At 48.0% G+C, this 27687-nt stretch overlaps 1 protein-coding gene across 3 annotated transcripts in view; it reads left to right on the forward strand.

The window, feature by feature from the left end:
* The window catches only part of Bco1 (beta-carotene oxygenase 1), a 37870-nt gene extending 11530 nt beyond the window's left edge, over positions 1-26340 (forward strand). Inside the window, exons 4-12 of one of the 3 annotated variants that reach the window (NM_001163028.1) lie at positions 1255-1402; positions 3493-3640; positions 5984-6207; positions 10012-10269; positions 20059-20164; positions 21795-21889; positions 23218-23329; positions 23672-23876; positions 25594-26340. In NM_001163028.1, coding sequence (NP_001156500.1) covers positions 1255-1402; positions 3493-3640; positions 5984-6207; positions 10012-10269; positions 20059-20164; positions 21795-21889; positions 23218-23329; positions 23672-23838 — 1258 coding nt within the window. In that variant the 3' untranslated portion in view covers positions 23839-23876; positions 25594-26340. Of the gene's footprint in view, positions 1-1254; positions 1403-3492; positions 3641-5983; positions 6208-10011; positions 10270-20058; positions 20165-21794; positions 21890-23217; positions 23330-23671; positions 25574-25593 lie in introns of those variants that run through there. The other 2 variants (XM_011248481.2, NM_021486.3) reach the window with 2 other exon arrangements.
* Positions 26341-27687: the final 1347 nt, after the last annotated feature.

Consider the following 27687-nt stretch of genomic DNA (forward strand, 5'->3'; position numbering starts at 1 on the left):
ATCTGAAGTCATCTGGGTTATGAAGCAGATGAGTGCGTGAATTACACATTCAGCAATTAAATTCTTGTCTAGAGAGTCAGGCCTGCTCTCCCTGTCTCCCTTCAGACACACTTCAGAGAGCCATGGAAAGATTTAGGGTGGATTGCCAGAGATAGGGAAACTGCTTCTGCTCTTCTGAGGCTGACATCACCCTTCCCTGGAACAGGGCGACTTGCCCTTGCAGATGGGGCTGAGCTGGGGTGGCGTCAACAGAGAGAAGGGAGTGGGCCTGAAGGACTTCAAAGCCTTACCTGGAGGAGACTCCCTGCAGTGATATCCTCTGTCGCTAGGGGGAGCACCACTCAACGCTTGCATCCAGTCTTTGCCATTTGTACCACTCAACCCCCCTTGGGTTCTCTTCCTGTTTGCAGTTTGCCATTTGGTGAAACGCACCCCGAGTCTTAACGAACATGCGCTTCCCCCCCCCTTTTTTTTTTTTGCCAAAAATGAATTACAAGGCTGAGGATGGAGCTCAGTTAGTAGAATGTTCCCACAAAGCCCTGGGTTTGATCGCCAGCGCAAGCTTAAACCAGACCAGCGCTCCAGGTCTGGACAGAGTCTCTGATTAAACTTGGAGCTAAGCTCTCTGGCAGCGAGTCCCCAGCAATCCCACTGTCTCTGGTCACACAGCCTTTGGGTTGCTGGCATGTGTGTGACCATGCCTAGTCACACACTCAGAAGGTGGAGGCAGGATAATCAGAAATTCAAGGATATCCTTGGGTACATAGCAAGTTTGCGGCTAGCCTGGGATGAATGAAACCTTGTTTCAAAAGAAAAGAGAAGAACAAACAAACAAACCCACAAATAATTTCTTGAACAAATCTTTAAATACTCAGTAGGGATTCGGATCTTGCCAGAGCAGAGATTAACGCTTTTACTAGGTTTGTATTACGGGTACAAGTCTGATATCTATATGGCTACTTAAAATAGTTAGAAGCATCCCGGTTCCTGCTGGCTCTAGCTGAATAGACCCCTGCACTCCTGACACTCAGGAGGAGTGTGGTGTGGCCACACTGCCCCAGCACCTCACTTGCTGCCTGGCTCCATGTTGTGGATTGTGCAGGGAGCCTCATACCTGGGTCCCCTAGATTCCTCAAGTGACCCATTGAGAGTCTTTTCTCACCGCTGAAGCAGGACATGTTAAATGGCGAAAAGGCAGAACTTCCCAGCCGGCCAGGCACAGCCACTAACACAGCCTGTTTTCTCTCTTTCCAGAGCTTTCTCCTACTTGTCTCACACCATCCCCGACTTCACAGACAACTGTCTGATCAACATCATGAAATGTGGAGAAGACTTCTATGCAACCACGGAGACCAACTACATCAGGAAAATCGACCCCCAGACCCTAGAGACCTTGGAGAAGGTACGGTAGGCTTATAGTCAGTGTCCATTCCTGACCCCTAAGCTGCCCACAAGCCTTCTCTAGTGTCTCAGCTGCCTTAGCATGGTGCTCTGCATGCTGTCCATCTTTGTGCCTGCCCTCATTCCCACTGACTCTTATTTACAGCACAGTCATGTGTGGCTTAAGTATATTTCAGTCAACTACAGGACACATGCATGCGTGATCGGGATCCCAAAGATGGTTCTACCTAACGACACTGTAGCTATTTTATCGGATAAACTCCATGATGCCTATGTGGTGAAATCGCCTCATGACGACTTTTTCATGTGTTCCCATAGGGCCGAGAGATGGCTCAGTGGTTAAAAACATGTACCGCACTCTTTCAGATGATCTGAGTTCAGTTCTTAGCACCCAGGCTATAACTTGTAACTCCAGCTCCAGGGGATCTGGTGCCCCCTTCTGGCCTGTGTGGGTACTGCACATGCTCGCACATGCACATACACTTTTTAAAAAATATATAGAAACAAACCTATAGAACATATCCTCGCCGGGCGTGGTGGCGCACTTTAATCCCAGCACTCGGGAGGCAGAGGCAGGCGGATTTCTGAGTTCGAGGCCAGCCTGGCCTACAGAGTGAGTTCCAGGACAGCCAAAACTATACAGAGAAACCCTGTCTCGAAAAAGCAAAAAAAAAAAAAAAAAAAAAAAAAAAAAAAAAAAAAAAAATCCTCGCCCCTAAAAGTGGATTAGGGTTAAGTGGCTTAAAATAACAGAGCCCTACTGTCTTGCATTTATGGAAGACACAATTCTAAATCCAATATGTAGAGCCAGGCTCTGGCAGGTTTTAGAGGGTCTCCTTTCTGTTCCTCCCAGGTCCTGGACTTCGCGCCGGTCCTCGGTGTTCCTCAGCTCATAGACATATCACTTGAATCTCCACCTTCTCAGTCCCATGGTATTCCCTTTGTGTCTGTGTGTTCCAATTCCCCGTGTTCTATAAGCACGCAAGTCGTAAGCCCACAGCCCACGTGGTACAGCATCATCTTGTGGTGATTACATATCCAAAGATGTTACTGCCACGTGAGATCACATTCACAAGCGCTGGGGTTCGGACTTCCTTTTGTATGTTTGAAAGATGGTACAACTCAAAATCGTATCTGTAGTTCTTATAGGACCCAGGGTGTTCTACCCAGGGTGACCTGCAGAGGGAGGTATTACTTAGAGAGCAAGGGCACCAGCAGACAGAACCGCTTCCTGGGAAGCACCGGGCTAACATTCCCCTGAAAATCAATAGATCCCCGTGTCAGTTTGCTCCAGCTACCTGTTCAAAGCCACAGTGATGTCATTAGGCACTTGAGCGATCTGCTAAATTGAATACCTATCTTAGCCGGGAAATTACGTCCAGTTCCTTGTAAACTAGGTGGCAAGGGCCCAACTGGTGCATGCTGGGAAATACCGGAAGGGCCAGAGCCCGACCTAACTCTTGGCTTCTTCTTGTGTTGTCCCGGAGAAGGGCAAATAGCTAGAGCCTAGCCATCCCACGGTTCTCAGGCTGTGGTCCGTTCTGAGCAGGGGTCATCGTTCAATTTGTTAGTAGAATTCCTGCTTTAAGTAAATGGTTTTAGATGCTCTGTTTCCAGAGTATAATCATGAGAGGCATGAAGAGCTGCGTCTCTGTCTCTGTGGACTCCCAAAAGGGGTGAATTGAAAGAACTTCATAGGCTCGACACAGAGAAGTGGCTGAGACTGGCTGGAAGGTGGTGATCTAGCTGTCTCCACCATGGCTTCCAGCCTTCTTTCGTGAGGCAACCCATCTCTATGCTGAGGATCCTGACAAACCAGCAAGTGGGATGGGAGCCACAGGCACAAAAACAAACAAACAAAACATTGCGGCTCACTAGCTCCCCACAACGAACTTCTGCCGCAGAAGAAATATAAGCTCATATTCGGTCATGAGACTAAACATCTCTTAAAAGGTGAATTATGCCTTTTTTCCTCTCAGTCAGGAGATATTCAAAGAGATCTACCCTCGTTCTACACCTAGGCCAAGTCAGGTGTCCACGGGATCCCATCTCCTCATCTTTACAAAACGGAGTGGCTATTGTATTTTACAGGTTGATTACCGGAAGTATGTGGCGGTAAACCTGGCTACCTCGCACCCTCATTATGACGAGGCTGGGAATGTCCTTAACATGGGCACATCCGTCGTGGACAAAGGGAGGACAAAATACGTGATATTTAAGATCCCTGCCACAGTGCCAGGTAAGTCACACTAGGGATCTAAGAAAGACAGCTGGGTGACCCTGACTGAAGAGTCAGGATTTGTGCTTGTGACACATTTCATAGATTATTCAGATGACCTTAAAGTCAGTTTTGTCATTTAGTCGGAGGCAAAGGTTCTTTGGGGGGAAACTCAGTTTTCTCCTTTAAACATAAAAGAGAGATTTCTGAGATTATTTTGGACAAAAGAAATACTGACACTATTTTAACTTCCTGAGTTTTAGGCTCCAATTCATTTTATCTATCCACCCACCCATCCACTCACCTATTTATCCTTCAGTCTACCCCTTCACCTACTTACCAACCCTCTCATCCATCCATCCAACTAGTCATTTATCCATCCAACTAGTCATTTATCCATCCAACTAGTCATTTATCCATCCATCTATGCATTGATCTACTTGCCTGTCACTCAACCATCCATCTCATTCATGCATTCACCTACCCCCAATCCATCCATCCATCCATCCATCCATCCATCCATCCACCTATCCATCCATCCACACACACAACCACTTATTTACCTATACACAGATGCACACAACCACCCATCCATCCACCCGCCTATGTGTTCAATCATCTATCTATCCACCCATCTATCTAGCCTGTTCTAACCTTTTCCCTAGCTACTAGTTTAGTCATTTTTAAAAGTCTCCTGGCAAACTTTTTTCATATGCCAAGATTGTGCCACCCCCTCTATCCTGCAGCCAGGCTCCCAGGGCTGTTGGGGTGCTCAGCCCTTGCTGGGATCCACTCCAAATCCACACCCTGTTCCCAGAGCCTCTGGACCTCCTCCTCTCAGGGCCCGGTCCTGGAGCAAAGCCCAGGCCAGTGATTGCGTGTTCCGAGGGGGAAGAGGGTGAGGCTCCCAACCTGTGTTTGTCTAGGACCCTCCTGGTTGCCACACCCAGCAGATGAAGCCTTCAAGGGTGTTTGACCTGACCTTCTGGCCTAGGGAACAAGTTTATTATATCTGTGACCCTGATAGCACCTGCCTGCTCCCTACCCCTACCTGCTGTAGAAAACTACCCAGCTGTAAGAGAAGCTGGAAGCACAGCTCCCCCCAGGTCAAAAAGTGCCATGAATATAATTAAGTGAAATTGAAGTTACTTAAGATAATGAAGGTTCAGTCCAGCATCTTAGAGTTCAGTCTGGGGTCTTCCAGCAGTTTTGATTTGCTGCCTTATATCACAGGGGACTGTGAGGCTCAGATTAGGTGACATGGTGTTGGTCGCGTGGCTTACCAGAGCCGGGACATCATGCAAGAGGAGGGGGCAGGGCATTCTTGCTCTGCATGCCAGACCTGGCTTTGTGTTCCTCTTCATTTGCGGAGAAAACTAGCCCACAGCCCCACGGCGTCCCCTCCCACCAGCCAGCTGTTTACAGTGTGCACAGGTGGCCACAGAGAGGTGGGGACATTGACAGGGAACTCATTATAAACCAGCCCCAGGACTGGGTGGGGAGGCCTTTGGCCTAGGGCTGATTCATGCTTACAAAGGACTCGGAAAACAGAGCACACACACACACACACACACACACACACACACACACAGAGCCACGACCTTCAGTGCCAGCAGAGGCCCATGAACTGTGGTTAGAACAGAGGTCCAGTATGGACCTCCCACCCCTCCCCCGTGCCCTACCACTTGCTTTTCTGAGTGTTCCCTCACCCCACCCCCAATAGCACAGGAAGAAGTCAGCTATGACTTGTGTTATTGAGATAGGCCATTCACCTCATTTGCCCATCTGTGAAATGGACATTCTACAGCTTCGCTGAATTGCCATAGTCCATGCAAATAAAGTTCCCCCATCCTTCGATGGAAGTGTGGCCCTGCCCGTTTTATTTTATGCATGTGCGTACACTGTAGCTGTGCAGATGGTTGTGGGCTATCATGTGGTTGTTGGGAGTTGATTTTAGGGCCTCTGCTCGCTCCGGTCTACCCCGCTCACTTTGGTTCCTGCTTGCTCCGGCCCAAAGATGAATTTATTATTATACATAGATACACTGTAGCTATCTTCAGACATACCAGAAGAAGGTGTCAGATCTCATTACAGGTGGTTGTGAGCCACCATGTGGTTGCTGGGAATTGAACTCAGGACCTTTGGAAGAGCAGTCAGTGCTCTTACCTGCTGAGCCATCTCGCCAGTCTCCAAGTCTATTTTATAATGGCTGGAACTCCAGAGATCACCACAACCTGTGGACTCTAGTGGGAGTCTCTCAGTATCCAGGCCTGTGGGTTCTTTGTTGACAGTTCTCCTGAGAACACAGTCAGGCTGTGGCTGATAGTATTATCCGGCTAGATTTCCACGTTTGCTCTTCTCCAGACAGCAAGAAGAAAGGGAAGAGTCCCGTGAAGCACGCGGAAGTTTTCTGCTCCATTTCCTCCCGCTCGTTGCTCTCTCCCAGCTACTACCACAGCTTTGGTGTCACGGAGAACTATGTGGTGTTTCTGGAGCAGCCTTTTAAGTTGGATATCCTCAAGATGGCCACCGCATACATGAGGGGAGTGAGCTGGGCTTCCTGTATGTCATTCGACAGGGAGGACAAGGTGAGGCCTTCCTGCCTGTCTACCCCACCCCCAGAACACTGACAGGGAGGCCACCCTGAGGGATGCATATGGACTATTGACTGCCATGTAGCCGCGTTGCAGGCAGCTGCCACCTTCTAGAGAGTTCTGCTGTTGGGGTGGGGTCATTAGAGTGGTCCTGAGTTAGGGCATCCCTACTTCCAAATGCAGACTGTCCTGGGAAACAGATGTGATCTTGGGCAGACAAAATCCCCCAAACTATCCACAGATGCGCAGTCACTATGGGTTCAAGTCCTCGTCCATAGCTGGGACCTACACAGTCTCTACCATCCGTTGGGAGGGCTCCTCAGCACCTCTCTCCTCTCATTGTACAGTCTTGGTCGGCTTAGTGAGTCCTGGGTACCAGTGAGCTTACACATCAGGATGACACTGGGCCCACAGATGTGGAGTGAAACCATCTCCTTCAGTCAGAGGCACATGCGTGTTCTATGCACACGCAGATGAGCATGTACACATATGCGCACGCATGGGTGGATGTTAAACACATGTGTATGTACGTCTGTGTGTATTTATTTGCTGTTGCTGCTTTTGACAAACGTCCAGCGATTCTCAGTCTTAACTATCCATATAACAAACACACCAGTATAGAAAGCCACACACAAAATCCCTTTCCTGGGCTGGCGATGTAGCTCAGCTGGTAGGGTGCTGGCTGGCCTAGCATACACGAAGCCTTGGGTTCAATTCCCAGGACTGTATACATTGGGCGTAGAGGTGTGTGCCTGCAATCCCAGAGGAGGCAGAGACAGGAGAATCAGGAGTTTAAGGTCATCCTTTGCGACACAGCAAGTCCAAGGCCAGCCTGGGCTACCTGAGATCTTATCTCAAAATAATATTTGTTTAAAAATCCGTTTCCCACCAGACTCCCCACCATCTTCCCTCCCTCTTCTTTCCCTCTCTGCTCCCCATTCTGGATAAAGTCACCATCATCTACTGGCTGCCCATGTCAGTATTTGTGGATACTCACCCACTTCCATTTATAGGAACCAATATGCTGGCTAGCCACCCTCTTTAACACCACCCTCTGTCTCCTCAGGAGAAGGAGGAGTTAGATGAGGTCCACCACTGATAATACCCTTCTAGAAATTTCTCAGAATAGCATTCAAGGGCTCCATTGACCACCCTCAGTTCCCTCACACGTGTCTCTCTCTCTCACTCCTTGCTTATTCCGGGTGTCTTCTCTGATGTCTGACTGCTGAGGGGCCTCCTGGTGTTCTGTTCTTCTGGGAATAAGATGGCTTCCTCCCTCACTGGTCTAGATCCCCAAGCCTTCTTTCCTGAACCTATCTGCTGTGCTTTATAAAAAAGAAAAAGAAGCCAGGGATATGTTTGGTGAAGGCTCGGGGGGAGGGGGTGTCTTTGCAGGCCCATGCTGAGGCACCGTTCCCCCTGAGGTACCAGCCATAAGATAGAGTGGTGCAGACAGAGAGAGGCAGAGAGAGAGAGAGAGAGAGAGAGAGAGAGAGAGAGAGAGAGAGAGAGAGAGAGAAAAAGAGAAAGAGAGAGAGAGAGAGAGGCTGGCCATGAGCACGCAGAGAAAGAGTGGGGGAGGAAATGGGAAGAGAAGGGACAGAGGGGGAAGAAGCTAAGAGAGCAAGAGAAGAGAGGAGGGGAGGGGGCAAGCAGCCCCTTTTATAGCGAGTCAGGTGGACCTGGCTATTGCTAGGCAACTGCGGGGCGGAGCCTAGAAGATATGCCAACACTAGCTGCAGGAAATCCCTGGCTGGCATTTTCTAGCTACCAACCCTAGTTTGTTTTTCTTGAGAGTGCCCTTCATCTTTGATATATTCCAGATTTCATATTTCTCGTGGGTTCCATCCTGCTCACATTACAGTCGCTATGGTTCTCAAAGAAGTGCCCAGTATCAGAAGGGCCTCGGTATTTGTAGAGTGAATGAACAGAACAGGGGAGTCAACTCAAGTTGAATACACTCTCTAGACATCTTCAGAGACTCTGGGGTTCTCCTACTGCCACGACCTGGAGACCAGGAAGCCTGGGATCTGTAACTGTGGGGAGGCCCTGGACCAGAGGGTCCCAAGCTCCAGAAGTCAACTGGGAGTAAGCTCAGAAATCCAAGTGTCCAGCTTGGGGCTGGAGTCACAGCAAAGAAACTGTCTAAACCAATCACTCAAGTGCTTACCTGTCCGCGATGACACGCCCCGCCCTATGACGTCACAGCTCTCCTCCGTGGCCTCTGGGGGAGGGGGGAGGAAACAACCAGACCAAAGAAGCCACCTCCACCCTCCTCCCTCAGGAAGGTAGTTTAGCCAGAACTGCCAGAAGAGATAACAGAGAAAGGAGTGGACAGGGAGAGAGGGAGGAGGGAGAAGGGAGGGGAGGGGGAGGGGAAGGAAAGGTTGTATCAGACAAACGTCTGACCTGTAGACATGGCTCATTATCGCCCAGGATGATATTAGATATTAGTCTGGTCACAAACAGCCAGGCCACCTGGGGCAGATGCAGCTCCCTAGCCAATCCTGGGTCCACTCCCCTACAGCCCTGAGGACAGGGTGGGTGGCTTTAGCTAGCAGCCCTGGGAAGCAGGCTCTGCATTGCAGGGCACGGGAGAGAGGACCAAAGGACTCCAGCCTCAGCTGGAACCTGGCACCGACCTTCTACCGGCATGACTGTTCCCAGGGAACCTATCTGGAACCACAGCAGCGCTCTCTTGGCGCCCTCCCCAAAGGCTGCCCAGCCACCTTGGTGGCAGAGCTGCCCTCCTGTGGCCTATATGTCACAGAAATGCTGCAGGCCTGCTCCATTCACTGAAGGCTTTGCCTGTCTGTCAGGATGACAGCAGTCTGTTTTGTTTTCATGTTTACTTTCTTGTGTATGTCTGGGTGTATTTGCATGTGGTGTGTGTGTGTCTGCCTGCCTGTCTGTCCGAGCATGCACGCACCCATGCACATGCATGTGTGTTCAAGCTGAAGCAATGAGGCCAGACATCAATCTCCCGTGCTGTGCCTTGAGACACCGCACACCCTGGTTTTTGGAACAGTGTCTCTACCTGGCCTGTGATCTGCTAATTCAGCTAGGTTATTCAGCCAGAAGGCACCACGGGTCCTCCTGTCTCTGCCCCAACCCTAAGCACTGGGGATTATAACCACCACTCCCTGTTTCTTCTTCCCGTGTTTGCCAAGGATCAAAGTCAGGCTCTCAACCTTGGACCATAACCACCTTATCAAGGGAGCCTCCCCCGCAGCCCCTTGTCTTACGTTTTCATTAGGAAATACTTATTTAAAGTGGCAGAGTCACAATATTTTCATCCCAACGTATCACCTGCTTTATGCTCATCCCTTCTGTCTTCTACTTCCGTTCACATACACCTATACACAAAATATAGAACTTGGGGGCTGGAGAGATGACTCAGTGGTTAAGAGCACTGGCTGCTGTTCCACAGGGCCTGAATTCAATTCCCAGCAGCCACATGGTGGCTCACAACCATCTATAATGGGATCCAATGCCCTCTTCTGGTGTGTCTGAAGAGAACAGTGTATTCATATACATAAAATAAATAATTCTTTTAAAAAATACATAGACGTTTGAAAGAAGTAAACATCTTTTGCGGGACATCTTGGTTGATTTTGCAGTTTGGCCATTGTGAATAGCACGACCTGGCAGTTTGAGATGGGTACAGAGCTCAGAATGGGGAAAGGGACATCTATATGGCCTAAGCTAAGGCAGGCCTGGTGTTGTGATGTCACCATACCAGGTATATCCGAGGGTGAGCTGAACGCTGCATGGGCTGACATGGGTGTCTTCTTTTAGACATACATTCATATCATCGACCAGAGGACCAGGAAGCCTGTGCCTACCAAGTTCTACACAGATCCCATGGTGGTCTTCCATCATGTCAATGCCTACGAGGAGGACGGCTGTGTGCTGTTTGATGTGATCGCCTATGAGGACAGCAGCCTCTATCAGCTCTTCTACCTGGCCAACCTGAACAAGGACTTCGAGGAGAAGTCCAGGCTGACCTCAGTGCCTACCCTCAGGAGGTTTGCTGTGCCCCTCCATGTGGACAAGGTACCGTGTTTGGGGATAGGTTGGCGGTGGGGGTTCTCTGCTTTCTGGATAGCCCTGAATCTGGGCAGAAATTTCTCTTGATGCTTGTTGACACTGAATCCCACAATGCACTGGGTTTTCCTTTTCGTTTTGCTTTGCTTTGCTTTGTTCTGCTTGCAAGGATGGAACCCCCAGCCTCACACGCAATTTACCCCTGAGTGACAGATTCCCTGCCCCAGCCCTGAACTGTACTTTGAAAAAAATTGTTTTTTGTTGTTCTTCTAAAAGCAGCTCTGTTCTGTCGAAAGTTTAGGAAGAATAGATAAGTGAGAAAGAAACAAAGAAAGAGGCAAAGGTTTAGTTTTGTTTTGTTTTGTTTTGTTTTGAACCTGGCTTGGAGTGGTTACAGGTTGTGTTGCCTGCACTGAGGAGGTTAAGGCCAGCCTGGGCTACATAGCCAGACCTTTGTCTCAAACAAATGAATGATCCCCATTAAACTCACCATGCAAGATGAACACTGTGTTTGTGTTTACTCCAGTCTCCCCGGATACACATTAGATAGATAGATAGATAGATAGATAGATAGATAGATAGATAGATAGATAGATAGACAGACAGACACATACATACATACATACATACATACATACATACATACACACACACATACATACATACAAAACATGCACACATGTACATATATATTTTAATTGCACCTTTTAACAGTTTTATTGAGATATAATCCACACACTATAGACTTCATCCATTTAAAGCATTCAATTCATTGTCCTTTGTGTAGTCAGAGTTGAGCATCCATCTCCACCCTCAGTTTTGAATATTTTTTACCAGACTTAGAGAAATCCCATCCTCTTTACCCCTTAGCCACCATGTCCTAGAAACTCTCCTGTTGCCCCAGGCAACCACAGATCTCCTCCAGCCTTAACAGCGTCACCTGTCCAAATGCGTGATGTCGGCAGAGCCTTGCAGCACGCAGCCTGGCACTTCTGGCTTCTCCTACTCAGGAGTGTTTTCTCCTTCATGCATATCCCCTCATTTTCTCACATGGCCAAGTGTGTGCATACTCTCTCGCCTTCCGCCTCGTATACCAACTACGTATCTAAGCCTCCATCGCTCTATGCTCTCATTTAAAATATTCAGCTAATGGTCCAAGGGAGGGATCCAGCACGACCAGCTTCCATGATGTCTCTGCTGTTGAGTTATTGTTCTTAGCATTGTGTACAATCCCTGGGGCCAAGAGTCCTCCTCAGTCAGGATGCTGCTGTCATGGGCTCTGAGCAAGAGGAAGCTTCTGGCTCCAGAACTCACTGACTTCATGATATAATTAATTTAAATGGAACCAAATTGAACTCATTTAAGACGTGGCGGCTCCCATTTACTGAAGGAGCCCTGCCTGCCAGGGGCTTTGCTGTGCCTTTTGTCTTTGTTTATTTTACATCACGTCATGACTGCAACAACTTCTGGGGAAAGTTGGGAGGCTCCTTTTATAGTTGAAAAAAACAAAACACAACAACAACAAAACGAGAGTCAAAGAGGTAAAGGAATGTGTCCCAGGCCACAGAGCAAGGCTGGAACCCTGGATTGGTGACTAAAGGTGTATCTGTGAGTGCAGAGGGACAGGAATTCAGATGATGACCCTACAGGCCTTAAGCCCGGGAAACAGTCCTCTGCAGTCCAGGGGACCTTTTCCCACCCTCATTTCTGAGCTCTGCAGTACAGGGATTCAGTCTAACTCAGGGAGCAGGAGAGCCAGGCTTGTGACGCTCTTGTCTCCATAACACTTCTCTATGTGTCTCTGCTGTGGCTTAGCCCACATCTTACATCACCCGGATTTCACATCTGTAACATTGTTGTTGTCTCTGTTGTTGTTTTAAGTCACGTGAAAGGGGTTGTGACCTTTGCCAGGGGAAAGCAGCACTCCCCCCCCCCCCCCCCTGTCCCATGCAGGAGAGACCACAGTGAAAGAGACCCGAGAGCCCAGCAGAGTTCTGCTTGCTCCAGCTAGGGCCGCCTCTTCCCAAGGTCTGACTTTGCAAAATGAATTTAGTGTTGGGGGTTGTCCTAGTGAGGGTTTCTATTGCTGTGATGAAACACCGTGGCCAAAAGCAACTTAGGGAGGAAAGGGTTTATTCTGCTTATGTGTCCACATCATAGTCCATCATTTGAAAGAAGCCAGGGCAGGAACTCAAGCAGGGCAGGAACCTGGAGGCAGAAACTGATGCAGAGGCCATGGAGGTACCACTTACTGGTACTACTTGGTCCTCATAGCCTGCTTCCTTCCTTTCTTCCTCCCTCCCTCCCTCCCTCCCTCCCTCCCTCCCTCCCTCCCTCCTTCCCTCCCTCCCCCCCTCTTTCCTTCTCTGTTTTTTGCCTTAAGATTTATTTATTCATGAATTTATGCATAAAAGTGCTGCGTCTAAACATGTACCTGCTTGCCAGAAGAGGGAATCCCATTACAGACGGTTGTGAGCCACTGTGTAGTTTCTGGGATTTGAACTCAGGACCTCTGGAAGATCAGCCAGTGCTCTTAAAAGCTAAGCCATCTCTCCAGCCCCCTAGTCGGCTTCCTTATAGAACTCAGGCCACCAGCCCCAAGGTGGCACCACCCTCAGTGGTCTGGGCCCTCCCCCATCAATCACTGATTAAGAACATGCCCTACAGCCTGCTCTTCGGAAGCATTTTCTCAATTGAGGTTTCCCTTCTTTCAGACGACTCTCGTTTATCAGATGACGCTGGTTTGTATCGAGTCGATATAAAACTAGCCAGCGCAGGGGTATACGTCGGGGGGAGAAAGGGTGCTTAGTACATTGAGACTCAGGGTTTAATCCCTAATATGACCTTGAGGAAAGAAAGGGGTCAACCAGTTGGTCATGTTGGCATATGCCAACAATCCCAGCACTCAGGAGACTAAGGCAAGAGAAAGGCAAGTAACAGCTAGGTTGGTGGGAGGCCTAGTGAGACCTTAACTGTCATCTTTCTTGTTGTTGTTGTTTTAATTGTTAAAAAAAAAAAAGGAAGAAAGAAAGGGAGGGAGGAGCTGAAAAGGTAGCCCAGCAGTTAAAAGCACTGGCTGCTCTTCCAAAGGACCCAGGTTCAATTCCCAGCACCCACACGGCAGCTCACTACCGTGTATAACTCCAGTTCCAGGAGTCTGGCGCATTCAAAACATACATGCAGGCAAAACACAAAGGCACATAAAATAAAAAGTAAGTAAATCTTTGTTTAAAAAAAAAAAGAAATAAAGGATGAAAAGGAAAGGAAAGGGGAAAGGGGGGAAAAGGGGGAAAGGGGGAGGGGGAAAGGGGAAGGGAAAGAAGGGAAGGAAAGGACGGAGGCAAGCTGGTCTCATTGTGCCAGCCTTTAATCCCAACTGCTCAGGAGGCTGAAGCAGGAAGATCTGAATATTTTAAGGCCAACCTGGCAACGTAGTGACACCCTGCCTCAAGATAAAAATAAAATCTAGAAGCCAGGACAGGACTACAGGATAGTTCAATGATATTATGTTTGCGTTAGCAAACAGGAGGCCCAGCGCCCTAGGCTCAATTGTTTCAGTTTTACTGAAAATACTGGGATGTGGGGGACTGAAAGGACTTAAGCATTAGCTTCCCACCATCATGAGGGTGACTATGTGATAGCGACACTACTCCGTAAAATCACCTGAGTCCTGGCCTCTGCACCCCTTGTCCTGGCAAAGCCCCACAGTGCAGCACTGGGGAGTGTCTTCTGGTCTAAGAAGGAGAGGGTGTCACAGAGCACTCAAGGCATGAGTCACAAGCCCAGAGCTGATGCAGGAAGAGGGACAGGCTCCCTCCCTGCCCCCGCTTAAGGGTTTACACCCTTTGATCACATGGGGGAAAGGCTACTTCCTCAAACCCAAGCTTGAACGGGTTGTCTGTGTGTCTTTAAAAGCCACCTTGTAACCGCCAGGTGCTTTGAAATTAGCAAAGGCGAGTGAACCCTTGGATGGGCGGTTCTGGCCACGCTGCTTAATTGTTGTTTATTGTCCCTTAAAGATGGCTTCTTTGCTTTCAAGTCACTCAGCTGCCTGAATGTATACAGATGGGTAGGTGGACACGGTCACACACACCCTGCACCAAGGGCCCAGCTCCCTCCTAGCCAGGAAAGTTCTCCCTTCTCAAATGCCCTGTACTCAGGGACATTTGCCTATCAATGTCCCCTCTGCCTGTCTCAGTGTCCCATTCTGGAGTCCTGTGTCATCTGCAGCACTCCCTGGAAGCAGAGCATCCTGAGTGACTGTAATGCATGCTGAGAGCCTCTCTGGGCTTAGAAAGGTCTCCATTTTCAGGTCTCTGTGCCTCCCTCCCTCCCCTGTCAGGGGAGTGTGTACACTGTGGCACCCTCTAGGGTGACACACACCTCCAGCATGACAAGGTTCTTTAATCCCCTCTTGCTGCTGAGACATAGGCTCCTAGAAGGCAGGGACACTGTCTTGAGGCAGGTCATCCTTGTAACTAAAAACCCTTGGGGGCTGGAGAGATGGCTCAGCAGCTCAGAGATGGCACTGACTGCTCTTCCAGAGGTCCTGAGTTCAATTCCCAGCAACCACATGGTGGTTCACAACCATCCATAATGAGATCTGATGCCCTCTTCTGGTGTGTCAGCTATAGTATACTTACATATAATAAATAAATAAATATTTTTTTAAAAAAGAAACAAAAACAGAAAAACCCCTCTTAAATGTGGGAATGAATGCATGCATGCATGCATGAATGAATGAATGAATGAATGAATGAACCGTGAAGTGAAGTCTCTAAGAGGGCACAGCTCTCCTGTTAGCATTTATACCATGTCCTGGGGAACAGTGCTTTATAGCTAGAGCAGATGGTGGGAGGTCTAGGACCTCATGATTACCTATGATGCTCAGCCAGCTGGGGTCAAACGGAGGCAGAGTGGAAGGGCCCCCGAATACCCCAGCTGTTTATGTAGTGCTGCGGGTACCTGAGGTGGAGCTCTGCAGGGGTGGAGGAGTGGCAGGGAGGAACCTAGGCATGTCCAGACAGTGGGGCAGCTGCCCTGCCCTCGTCCTGAAGGGCGCCACGGCATGTAAGAGATGGGTTTGTGAGAATTCGTTGTCATGGTTCACAGTCTGTCACGGGAGGAGGCATGCTAGAGCTACGTGAGGTGGCTTTGGATCCTGGACTAGCAGATTTGGGGTTTGTCTCCAAAGACAGACATGAATACACGATAAGATGAAGTAGTATCCACGGAGGTGTGCTGAGAACTAGGCCCTGTATTAAATGTCTTTTCTGCTCTGAGACTTTGGCAATAGGATCCCATTCTCTGAGACTGTCACTGTAGAGGCCTCTATCTGTCCCTTCTGTCTCCAGTGTGGCCCCTTCTCCACGAGATGAGAAGTTTGAAGGGCCAAGAGGTCATGCCTACTAAGAAAGGCATCTCTCCATCACACCTACCCATACTTCGGATAATCGGGATTCCAACCTGTTTGAGAGACTGCCTCTGTCCCACTAAGAGCAGTGGGTATGGCCAGTGTGTCCGTGAGGTATCTGGGACTGACTGGGACTTGGGGTGCTGGGTGGGGCATCTGTGTAGCTCCAGGTTGAGCCTAGAGTGAGAAGTGTTCACTGGCCATTTTGTCTGGCTGAGAACTAAGGAGACTTTCCGATCCATACTCCTTCCGGGTCCCCCTTTGAGACAGAACCTGCTCTGCTGCTAGAATGTTCTCCCTGTCCATCACAGTAGCTGCCAACGAGAATGTGGCGGTAAAGCATGGGAGATGTGACTTCTTCAGGGCCCATGGGAATTTCAATCTCACTTCATCCTTTTTTAAAAGTCTCAGTATCCACACACGTCTCTTGTCTGTGTCTCAGCCTCCTTTAATGAGGGACAGAACAAGGCCAATCTTTAAAGACCCCAGCAATCCAACTACAGAAACACAATAAATTTTCTCTTCTTTCCAGAAAAGAAAAAAGAGGAGCTGCTATCATTAAAATAGGTTGGCTTTAGTTCTAGTGTTTGGCTAGAGCAGTTCCAGATGATAAAAGCCCTTGTATCTGGGTAGGAGAGCGATTTGGTGTACTTAATTAGCCTGCTGCATTTGGGCATAGGGCCCGTGGGCCTCAACTCGGGCTATTTGCTCCAGGCCCTGCAGAGTTTTAAGAACTGTTAACTGTTTTTGCCGGTTCACATTGCAACCCTCTGAGTTATTCTTTATCCCAGAGTTTCCAGTTAAGAGGGAAAGTAGCTTGCCCAACATCAAAGAGTCACCATTGGGATTAGGGCAGGATTTGAATCCGTGTCTGTTCACAATGATACCTCTGACCCGGCCCCAGATGCTTATATAACCATAACTTTCCAAGATCGGGCAGACTCCACTATGCTTCACCCATTACCCCATTTACAGACAGGGAGGCCAACCCAGTGGGGTCAAAGATCTTTTCAAACTCACATAGCAAGTTCTGAATTCTGGTTCCAAGCAGAAGCTGGTATTTCCTTGGCAGCAGATGGGCAGCTACCCAAGCTCTCTGCTTACCCCTGGAAGTTCCCTCGGGCACCAGGACTGCAGAGCAAGACTGTGGGATTTTATTTTTATTTTCATTTTTTTGTTTGAATTCTGGCCGGTTTCTTTTCAATGCTGAGCAGGGTTTGGCTGCTAAAAGCAGCCGAGTCATGTTAGGTTACTGCTGTGTGTGGAAAATTAAAAGTTTATCCCTTAACCAGTCTGACCAGTTTCAGGCTGGAGCTAAAAGAGTGTCTTGTCGACCAACTCCCTGCGGATCAAGGCTGGACATGCCTTGGGTGGGGAGGGGGCGGTACCCAGCAAGGCACATGGGTACAAGGTGAGATACTACAGTGCACCCAGCACGGGGCTACTTAGTTCACAGACTTTGTTCCATTGGGCTCTCCAGCCAAACTGCAAAGCAGGCACGTTCTTTGTCCCTTGACCACTGAGAGTGGGGAAAAGCTTATTACGTCATGAATTCACTTCCTGGGTGCCACGCACCATGCACTGAGGGAAACAGTCCTGGAGCAACTGACCACAAAGAAGGACAAAGAAGCTTCCAGAATGGAATAATTACAGCCCAGGACTGCTGCCTCACAGACTCAGCAGATCCAAACTGGTTAAGGAAGGAGATGTTCAAGTTAAAACCTACAGTATGGAAAAGGGCCCCTTGCTCTGCCCTCTGTCCAAACTGTTGCTCCTGGGAGAATCTCAGTGTGAAGCCATGGGTCCGGGCTCTGCTTCTCTGTGTGTGGCTTTTGACATGTCACTCTCCGTCTCTGGGCATCAGCTTCCTCTCCTAACCATCAAGGGATCGAACTAGATGAATAATCTCTAAGGGCCCCTTCAATTCAGCCACCGTGAAGTGGTTAGCTTGCTCTCTTTCCGAGAAGGCGAGCTGCCGTCATTAAGATAGGTTGATCTGGGGTAGCAGGTTGGAGAGGGGACTCAGTCTATAAAGTGCTTGCTCTGTTCTGGCACGAGGACCTGAGTTTCATCCCCGGCATCCATATGACATACAAGCATGGCATTTAATACCTGTAACCTCATCACGAGAGAGGCAGAGACAAGCAGATCTCTAAAGCTCTCTGGCTAGCCAATAGGTGAATCCCAAGTAAAATAAGAGACCCTGTCTCAAAAAAAAAAAAAAAAAAAAGGGTGGGGTGGGAGGAGTCCTCTCTTTCTCCTTCACTGTTCAAGGACCACCATGAATGATACCGTATCCATCTAACTGTCCTCACCAAGAAGTTCATGACTAACAGTTTCTTCGGAGGAAACACACAGTCATTGATGTCCTTCGCCCCGGGAAAGCAACAGTACCAAAGACAGACGTAGAGGAAAAGCTATCCACAAAGTACAAGACAATGCCAGATGTCATCTTTGTATTTGAATTCAGAACCCACTTTGATGGTGGCAGGGCAGCTGGCCTCCTGTGATCCATGAGTCTTTGGCTTAGTCAAGGAAGAAATGAGCCTAAACACAGACGTGCAAGACTTGGCTTTGGCTAGAGGAAGACTTCCAGGGAAACAATGAAAGGAATGTGGAACCGGATGGGGAAGACGGGGACAGGGAACACAGCAAACCAAAGCTGGTGCTAGCGGAAAGTAGAAATTCTGCAGTGATTCCTTCTGCCAGGATGGTGTGAAATTCTAAGAAGACACACTAAAAACTTGCATGCAAATAATAATAATGTGAAACCCTGGCCTGTGTACACAAGCACACATACACACACCAGACACATACACATGCTGCAAGAGAAGAAGCATATTGTTTTTAATGTTAAAAATGATGTTGAAAATTTGGACAGAGAAGGAGACGTCAGCCAAGGTAATAATAATATATGATTATTCCCTCATTCGGCTTCATGTTCCACCCATGCAGTGACTTAGAATCCAGAAAGCTCCAAAAAAATGTTCAGTGAAAGCCCCACCTCTAAAGAAATGTGGTTTTGGTTTTGGTTTTGGTTTTGAGACAGGGTTTCTCTGTGTAGCCTTGGCTGCCCTGGAACTCACTCTGTAGACCAGGTCTCCAACTCACAGAGATCCGCCTGCCTCTGCCTCCCAAGTGTTGGAATTAAATGCACCCCCACTGCCTGGCTAAAGAAATTGGTTTTAGGAGTAAAACTGCATGCTGTTCTGATTAACAGTCCAAGACCTCAGACTTACTCAGAACTGAACCAGTTGTTTTGTACAATGTATCCATTCTCTATATGCTACTCACCTCTTAGTCATTCTGCAGTTGGCTCAGGTATCAGATCAATGCCATGCTGTCCGGTTGCAACACTTACACAAAGTATTCAGTGTTATCTGCGTTTCAGGGCATCACCGAGGGCTTGGAATGAATCCTCCAAGAGTCAGTGCTATAGCATACACCTGCTGTGTAGGTCTCCAAAGATGTCATCATCCACCAGAGAGTTTGCCTAGGTCCTATTGCAAACCATTTGGCAGGTGATATCATTTCATCCTTGTAATCTGCTAAAGATGTGCATACTATTATCTTCCTTATACAAAGAAGGAAACTGAACCACAGAGAAGCTAACTTCTTGCCCAAAGCCCCACGCTTAAGTATGTGGAAAATAGGGAAGTTTCCACTCTCTGCCCTGATGTCCATATTTGTGAGATTTCTCATCCCAGTGTATTTTATGAGCATATGTGGTTGAGTTCAGACCATGCATACAATTTGTTCCTAGGCTTTCTCTCACTGTGACATCCTAAGCACATGTGTTACTATAGACTCCGCAAGCGTCCATTGAATGATAAAAGCAGCTGTTGACAAGGGAATCACCCAGCATTTAAAAAGGGAGTCCTTACTCTTTGGAGCATATTATTGCTGTCTTAGAGAGACAACGAGCCTAGATAGGTCCTGACTGTACCTCTTACCAGCTGTGTGGCCTTGGGACAGTCTGTTTCTGTTGCCAATCCTCATGACTATTTAAGTGATAGTTATGTTTTTAAATTTATTTATTTAATATACAGGTACTTTGCATTTTTGCCTGTTCACTTCTATGCACAGCGCCTCCTGGAGGCCAGGAGAGGCATCAGATGCCCTGAGACTGGAATGAACAGTTTGTGAGCTACCTTGTGGCGCTAGGATTCGAACCCAGATCCTCTGGAAAGGCTGAGTCATCGCTCCAGCCTCCAGCCTCATTCTTTCTAACTGAAAGTAACAGCAATGAAATAGCTGCTTCCTGTGGTTACCGCGAGGCCAAGCGAGGTGATAGTGCGTTGGGGGAATAGATATGGTAAAGCAATGGCTTGTGGAAATGACCTTTTCTTTTTGCTGTTTTTTTTTTTTTAATTTATTCTTTTCAGGATGCAGAAGTGGGCTCAAATTTAGTCAAGGTGTCATCTACAACTGCAACAGCCCTGAAGGAGAAAGACGGCCATGTCTATTGCCAGCCCGAGGTCCTCTACGAAGGTAGGAAGCACCCTTTCTCACGGAGTGTCCCAAAGCCCCTCCCAGTGATAGCTCACTTCCATGCAGAGACAGGGAAAAGCAAGGAAGGTTCCTGGAACCCCAGGAAAAGAATTTGGGGATCTTTTAAAAATAGCTTCCAACATTTCTGGTCCTTGGATAGATGACAGGCACAGTTGATGTATGAGATTGGCTGTGATATATTAAACAGGCATAGTAGGCCCCTATGTCTCCCTCTGCACTGTCACAATTCCTACAAAGTGGGCATTCTTGGTCCACTGGGCCTGAGAGATGCTGAGCTGTATACAGAGTGTCAAGCCACAAGACAGGAGCCACACCCATGGGCCCACGTTTCTCAGCCAGGATGGCATGTGGGGCAGGTCTTCTTTGTGGTAGGGCAGTGTTGGCACTAGAGGATGCTCAGAAACATCCCTGGATTCCAAATAGCCCTCACCCTACACCAGAGCCAGCTGAAAGCTCTCTGGGAGGTGCCACTGTCCCACGGGGCTGAGTTTCTGTGCTCAATGTATCATAGGGTGTGGCACAAAGCCCTATGTAGACAGATCTGTATTTCATACTTCTATGTGTACAATGAAGCTGGATGTAGTAGTGCATGCCTGTAATGCCAACATCAGGAGGCTGAGGCAGGAGGATTGCTGTGAGCACCAGGCTAGCCTGAGCCACATACTCTCTCAAACAAACCAACCAAATTGTATGCCTATAATCTCAACTCTGGGGAGATGGGGAGGGGAACCTAAGGTCATCTTCAGCTACAAAGTAGCCAGCATGGGTTCTAAGAGATCTTGTCTTGAAATAAACAAACAAAAACCAAGAACACTTACTAGGCAAAGGGTAATAGAAGTAACAAAACCTGCAAGATGGAGCTTCAACCGCCCCCCCCTCCCCCCCCCCCCCCCCCCCCCCCCCCGCCCCAAACACCCCGCGCACACACACACACACACACCCGCCCCCGCAGGCAGTGCTGACCCCAGCATCACTTCTAAACTTTCTCTTTGTGACAAAATGGACACACTTTATAATTGCCCTATTTAACTTACTTTATCATATGGACACGACCTGTGATGTGAAAATCCTTTGTAAACATCCTTTTATAAAGATCATAATAGGATTCGCTGAATTTATTTCATTTACTTAAATAAGGGTCTCATTCTGGTAGCCCAGGCTGGCTTTGAACTTCTGGCAATCCCAGGTACCCCATTTATTTTATATTGTGCATTGGCCCTCATCCCAGTTGGCTTATGAAGTCTCTTTTCATACCCATGCGTGCTTACACACACACTCAAACACAGCATTTTTAGGCAGCCTTTTAAAAAGTGCAGCAGCCTCTGATTTAAATCTGTAATCCCCTGATTTCTATCGTGGATAATTACAGGTACTTAAGCATTTAAAGCCCTCTGGTCTATGGCACCTCACTCCTGAACCTTCTGGCAGGGCCAGCATCACTCTCAGAGGTCCCTCCCTCCCCGTGACCACCTTTGATGTAATCTGGGTCTGAATCAAGGCTAGGATAGTACTTGGGAACTGTTTCTATGGCATGAGGTCTAGTTTGGCATGAAGTGGGAAGTTCTCCCGCACCAATGATGGGATTTTGTTAGTGTTCTGTTCTCTCAAGGCCTAGAGCTCCCTCGGATAAATTATGCTTACAACGGGAAGCCATATCGCTACATCTTTGCAGCTGAAGTACAGTGGAGTCCAGTCCCAACCAAGGTATGGATCCCTGCATCCTGGGAGTCCCTGTGTATACAGACTGGCTTTCTCTGGACCCAATTTAAGGTCTGCGAATCAGACTCTTCAGGGCTTAAGACTGGGAAAGGGGGATGCAGGAGAGAAGTCAGTTGGGATAGTCCTGAAGTAAGAGTTCTGTTCCTGTTTGCACTTAGGGAGCCCTGGCTATGACACTGTGGTGGGCTCTGAGAACAAATCAATCAGCAGGGAGTGCTGTCTCAAGCACCCACCTTGCCTTCTCCAGCAGGCAAGTGTCACGGCAACTCGGAGAATTAGTTTTGTTTTTTAAGTAACGATTTGTCCGTATTTACTACAGTCCAGCACTGTCCAAAGCATTGGCCAGACACTGTTTTCCTTTCAGATCAACATTTTTATTTGCATTTAAAAATACAGAGCTGACAAGGTAGCTCAGGTGGTGAGGGGATGTGCCATCAAGCTCACCTACCTGAGTTTGATATCAGGAATCCACATGGTAGAGGGAGAGAACCAATTTCTGCCCTCTGGCTGCTGTATGCAGGCTGTGATGCATATGATGCAATGATGCAATGATGCAATGATGCAGTGATGCATGCCCCCCCCACACTGTAAAGATGCAGAGAGCAAAAATAAAATGATAAATTTTAAAATATTTAAATTTCTAAATGCAGAATATTTAAAGCAAAAGTTAAGGTGTACACACACAGACACACACACAAAGAGAGAGAGAGAGAAAGAGAGAGAAAGAGAGAGAAAGAGAGAGAGAGAGAGAGAGAGAGAGAGAGAAACATGTCCCAAGCCACTCCTATGAATTCTCTATGAATTCTTTACCCTACAGGAACAGGTCCATGAGAGCTCTTGGGAATTTTCCACTTTTATTTGTTGTTTTGCTTTGTTTTGTGTTTAGGATGCTGGGACTCAAATCACAACTTAGGTGTTCTGGGCAGGGACTCCACCACCCAGCTCTAGTCTTAGTCCAGGGCTTTTACTTTTAAAGCAACAAAAGAATTGTTATCATATTTTAATTGGTGGCATTAAACACCTTAATTTTATAACGTAAAACATTGTGAGATAGAACCAAACCAGAACATTTCAGGACTCTGAGGTCCTAGCCTTCTGTAAGCCAGGAGACCTGTGTTGATATTGGGGGAGGAAGTTTGGGTCTTCCCTTCTTGGGGCCGTGCTGCCTGGGACAGATGTCACTTGGGGGTGATGTGACAAGTATAAGTGTGAGGGCTGAATTTCCCCTCGGTGGCCTTCATGCCCTCTCACTTCTAGGGAGTCAGCATGGTTGCAGACACAGGTTCCCATCTTTCTCTTCTCTGCATACACAGATACTGAAATATGACATTCTCACAAAGTCCTCCTTAAAGTGGTCTGAGGAGAGCTGCTGGCCAGCAGAGCCTCTGTTTGTTCCCACGCCAGGTGCGAAGGATGAAGATGATGGTAAGAGTGGGAGAAGGGAGGAGCCCATGGACCACACTTACCCATCCAACAGAGGCACCACCCAGGGGCATCCCATGGTGGGTTGCCTGATGAGAAGACCACACTCAATTTTAATGTTGAGTGTAAGGTCAAGGGCTCCTACCACCAGGTTCTGTAATCCACTAGGGTCCCCAGAGCTCCCCGCCATCCCTTCCCAGTGGGTTTGGCTGTACTGTTCTCACTTCTGACAACCAAGCATTCCAGACATGGAAGTTCACCTGAGCCTCTGCATCCAGAGATTTTTACTGTGGCTCACTCATACGACATTCTGATTACCCTGAGTGGATGGCCTTTATTGTTCAGTCCCTTGCAGGCCAAGCAGAGACTGTGGAGTCCAAGGGCCCCATCGTAAATCACATTGTCAGCTGAGCATAGCATGTGTGCCTGAGATCTCAGCATTTGGGAGGCAGACAGAAGACAATCAGGGGTCTACAGTCATTCTCAGATATACAGAGAATTTGAACTACTAAGACCTGGTCTCAAAACACAACAGCCACAAGGTAGATAGGTAGGTACATAGATAGATAGATAGATAGATAGATAGATAGACAGACAGACAGACAGATGGATAGATGAGTGGGTGATGGATGGATGAAGTTGTTAGAATACACTACCTGACATACCTCACAGCCTCTGAAAACATTCTTATGGGTAAGACTGAACAAACAGACCTTCTTTGGGCACGGTATAAATTCTCTCCTACTCAAAGTCCATATCCTTTCCACTGAGTGACACACACATTCTCTCAGAGTGTGCAGCTTTAGTTTTAGAATTCTTTGCAAGGGCTGGCCCCAGATCTCAAATGACCTCTCTCATAAGCATGCAAAGTTTTCACAGCACCTGAGAAATGCAGGTTTCCACTTAGCCAAATTGTCTTATCCCCCTTTGGCTTCAAAAATGCCCTGCCCACAGCCCTCAGGATACCGGGGAAGGTAATAAGCTATGGGTAAGGACACCGCCCAGCCAAGCCAGGGATGGGGCTGCCCACACCTGCAGGGGAGGGCAGGCTGTCCCACTGAGACTGCCAGCTTCTTCCCTCAGGTGGGAGGGAGTGGTTTTCCACCTGGCCTTGGCTTCCTTCTGATTGTGGCCTGGCACACAGGCAGGGGGATCCCATGTCACTGTCATCTCTAAAGCAGGGGACTGTTTGCATCCACTCCTACTGAGGCCAGCCTCTTGCTTGGCTGGGCAGCTGCTTCTCACGCCTTCTCTCCATGGGTGTGGAGTGACACTGTCCTCATTTCATCCAGGGGAGGCTCAGAGAGTGAGGCAAATTGACCAAAGTCACGAGCTCCATATGCAGAGGTTGGATTTGAATCCAGGCCAATCTGACATCACCTGTGTTCAGCTACCACAACCCAGGTCGCTTGGGCGGCATCTTGGGCACTTACTAAAAGTTTCCTGACCCTGCTATACCTTGAAAGTGAGCACAGAGGAGCAAGGACATCCCAATTTACAAGCAAACGTTGGGGGAGGGGGGGGTTGCCAACGTAACCAGGAGATGAGTTGGATTCATTCCAGCGCCACCACAAGCCAGACATGGCAACACATGGCTTGGTTTCCTGGCATCTGAGTGGTAGAGGTAGGCAGATATGAGTTTAAGGCCGGTCTGGGCTACATTGCAAGACCTGTCTCAAAACAAAACAAATATGGCAATGCTTTTGAAATTCAAGACGTCCCTGCTCCACGGAGTAGCACACCTTAGCCCACACATCCTCCCTGAATTGCCTGGGTCTTTCCATACTTGGAGGTTTCAAGATGTTAGGAAAGGAGCCATTCCTCAAAACACATGAAAACGAACCAAGTGCTCCCATAATCCACCCTGCAGATCATCCCAGCACCCATGAGGTCAGGGGTTGGTGGGAATTAGCTTCACTGCAAAGATGAAGAGACAAAGGTTCATTGAGGCAAAGCGGCGCTCCCGGAAGTAGGTCTGCTGATTGCAGTTCTGGTTTCTCTTCTGCCAACACAGAATGGCATATATCCTCTTTCCTCCTGTTTAGATCAAGGATGAGTTAAAAGACCACAGGGAGACACCTCTGAGAAATGTTCTTTCCAGGTACACAAGGCTATGCATTGAACACTGTTAGATATCTCTTAGGACCAGGGATGGAGCCTATGGGGAAAGCAGCTGTCTAGTCTGCATGAAGGCCTGAGACTACACTCTCAGCATTACAAATGGAAATAAACTGGTTTTGGGGGTTTTGTTTTTTCTTTTCTTATAGGAGTCATTTTATCAGCCATCGTCTCTACGGATCCCCAAAAGCTGCCTTTTTTACTCATTCTGGATGCCAAAAGTTTTACGGAACTGGCTCGCGCCTCTGTTGATGCGGACATGCACCTGGACCTTCATGGTTTATTTATCCCAGATGCAGACTGGAATGCAGTGAAGCAGACTCCAGCTGAAACGCAAGAGGTTGAAAACTCAGATCATCCCACAGATCCGACAGCACCAGAACTGAGCCACAGTGAAAATGACTTCACAGCGGGTCATGGTGGCTCAAGTCTTTAATCCTAACACTCAAGGCAGAGGCAAGCAGATCTCTGAGTTCACAACGGACAGCCTGGGACAGCCGGGGCTACACAGAGAAATCCTATCTTGAAAATGAAAGGAAGAAAGGAAGAGAGAGAGAGAGAGAGAGAGAGAGGGAGAGAGAGAGAGAGAGAAGGGAAGGAAGGAAGGAAGGAAGGAAGGAAGAAAGAAAGAAAGAAAGAAAGAAAGAAAGAAAGAAAGAAAGAAAGAAAGCAAGCAAGCAAGCTAGCTAGCTTCATTGGTAGAACTTAGTTGTTGACACTGTCAACGTGGACAGCATTTAGGATCTCTTAAGAAACAAACTTCTGAGCCTGTCTGTGAGAAAGTTTCTTTATTGTGTTAACTGGACAAGGAAGATCCAACCAGAACATGGGCAGCACCATCTCATCCTTTGAACATCCTTTATTTCCTGAATAAAAAGGAAAGAACCTGTCGCTGGACTTTTGCTACTTTGTGGGTTCGTTTTCTTCTACCCTTCTCCATTCCTCTTCATCTACTTATCAACCCCCTTAACACTAGGGAGAAGAGAAAAAGGATAGAGAGGAGAGGGGGCGATGATATCTTTAGACTACTTCCTGCTGGCTAGAGGTACTGATTAGAGGCATTGAGTTCCTTGGGACAAGTTTGATCTTTGCCTTCAGGATATCTAACTTCCTCTTTTCATTTCTTCTCACATGACTACATGACAAACAGCAACCAACAGCAGTTAACAACCAACCAAAAACACTACCAAACAACCACAAACAACAAACAATAGCCACCAACAACCACCACAACCAACAGCCACTACAACCAACAACCAACAGCAACCAACAACAGTAAACAACACCAACAAACAACAACTCACCTCTGGGGCCCTACATCCTCTGAAAAGTCCCCAGAATTCCAAAGGTCACACACTTGCAGAAATGATCTGCAGCTGGCAAAACCACGCCCCTGCTAGAGCACGAGGCAAATCATAGTCACCTGCTTTAAGGGAGCCCCATAGCTCCATGCCTTGGATTAGAAATAAAACATATTCCCATAATATTTATGTGTTCTTTTAGAGAAACTAAAATTCTCACTGCAGAAGCCACTTGAGCACCAGCATTCACCCCTCTCAGCTTTCTGACTGTGGATGTAACCGGCTGCCTCATGCTCCTGACATCATGCCTTCCCACCATGATAGACTGTACCCTGGTCAAAATAAACCACCACCATCCCCCCTTAAGTAGCTTTTGTTAGTTACCGTCTCCCAGCAACGGGAAAAGTAAGTAAGCTTGCGCCTTTCTGTTGTTGGAGATGGTCATCCTGCTGTTATTCTTTGTTCAAATACCACAATAAACCACAGAGACAGCTCGAGTTCCATTTTATTGGAATCCTTGTTGAAAAGGCAAGTTTTTACCAGCCAATTCTAGTATATTTAAGGCAGCCCTTTCTTTTCTTAGAAAGACCTTGAGGAACGAGAAAAATACATCGGTTGGTGAGATAACCTGAGTTCAGACACTTGCCCCCCCCCCATAGCTATCCACATAAAAACTGGACATGGCCTTATGTGTCTAGATCCCAGGCTCTCAGGAGGCAGAGGTAGGAGGGTCCCTGGGGCTTGATGGCCAGAGAGCCTACTCAGCAAACAGTGAGGGACCCTGTCTTGGAAAATAAGGTGGAGCATGATGAAGGGAAAGACCCAATGTCCACTTCCAGTCTAACACATATATGCACATGTCCTCAAGTGCACACACGTATAGGCAAATGCACTTTAAAAAGACCTTGAATGTGAATCAAGAATTGTATTAACCATGTTATT

This window comes from Mus musculus, chromosome 8, assembly GCF_000001635.26.
Source record: "Mus musculus strain C57BL/6J chromosome 8, GRCm38.p6 C57BL/6J".
NCBI classification, from domain to species: Eukaryota; Metazoa; Chordata; class Mammalia; order Rodentia; family Muridae; genus Mus; species Mus musculus.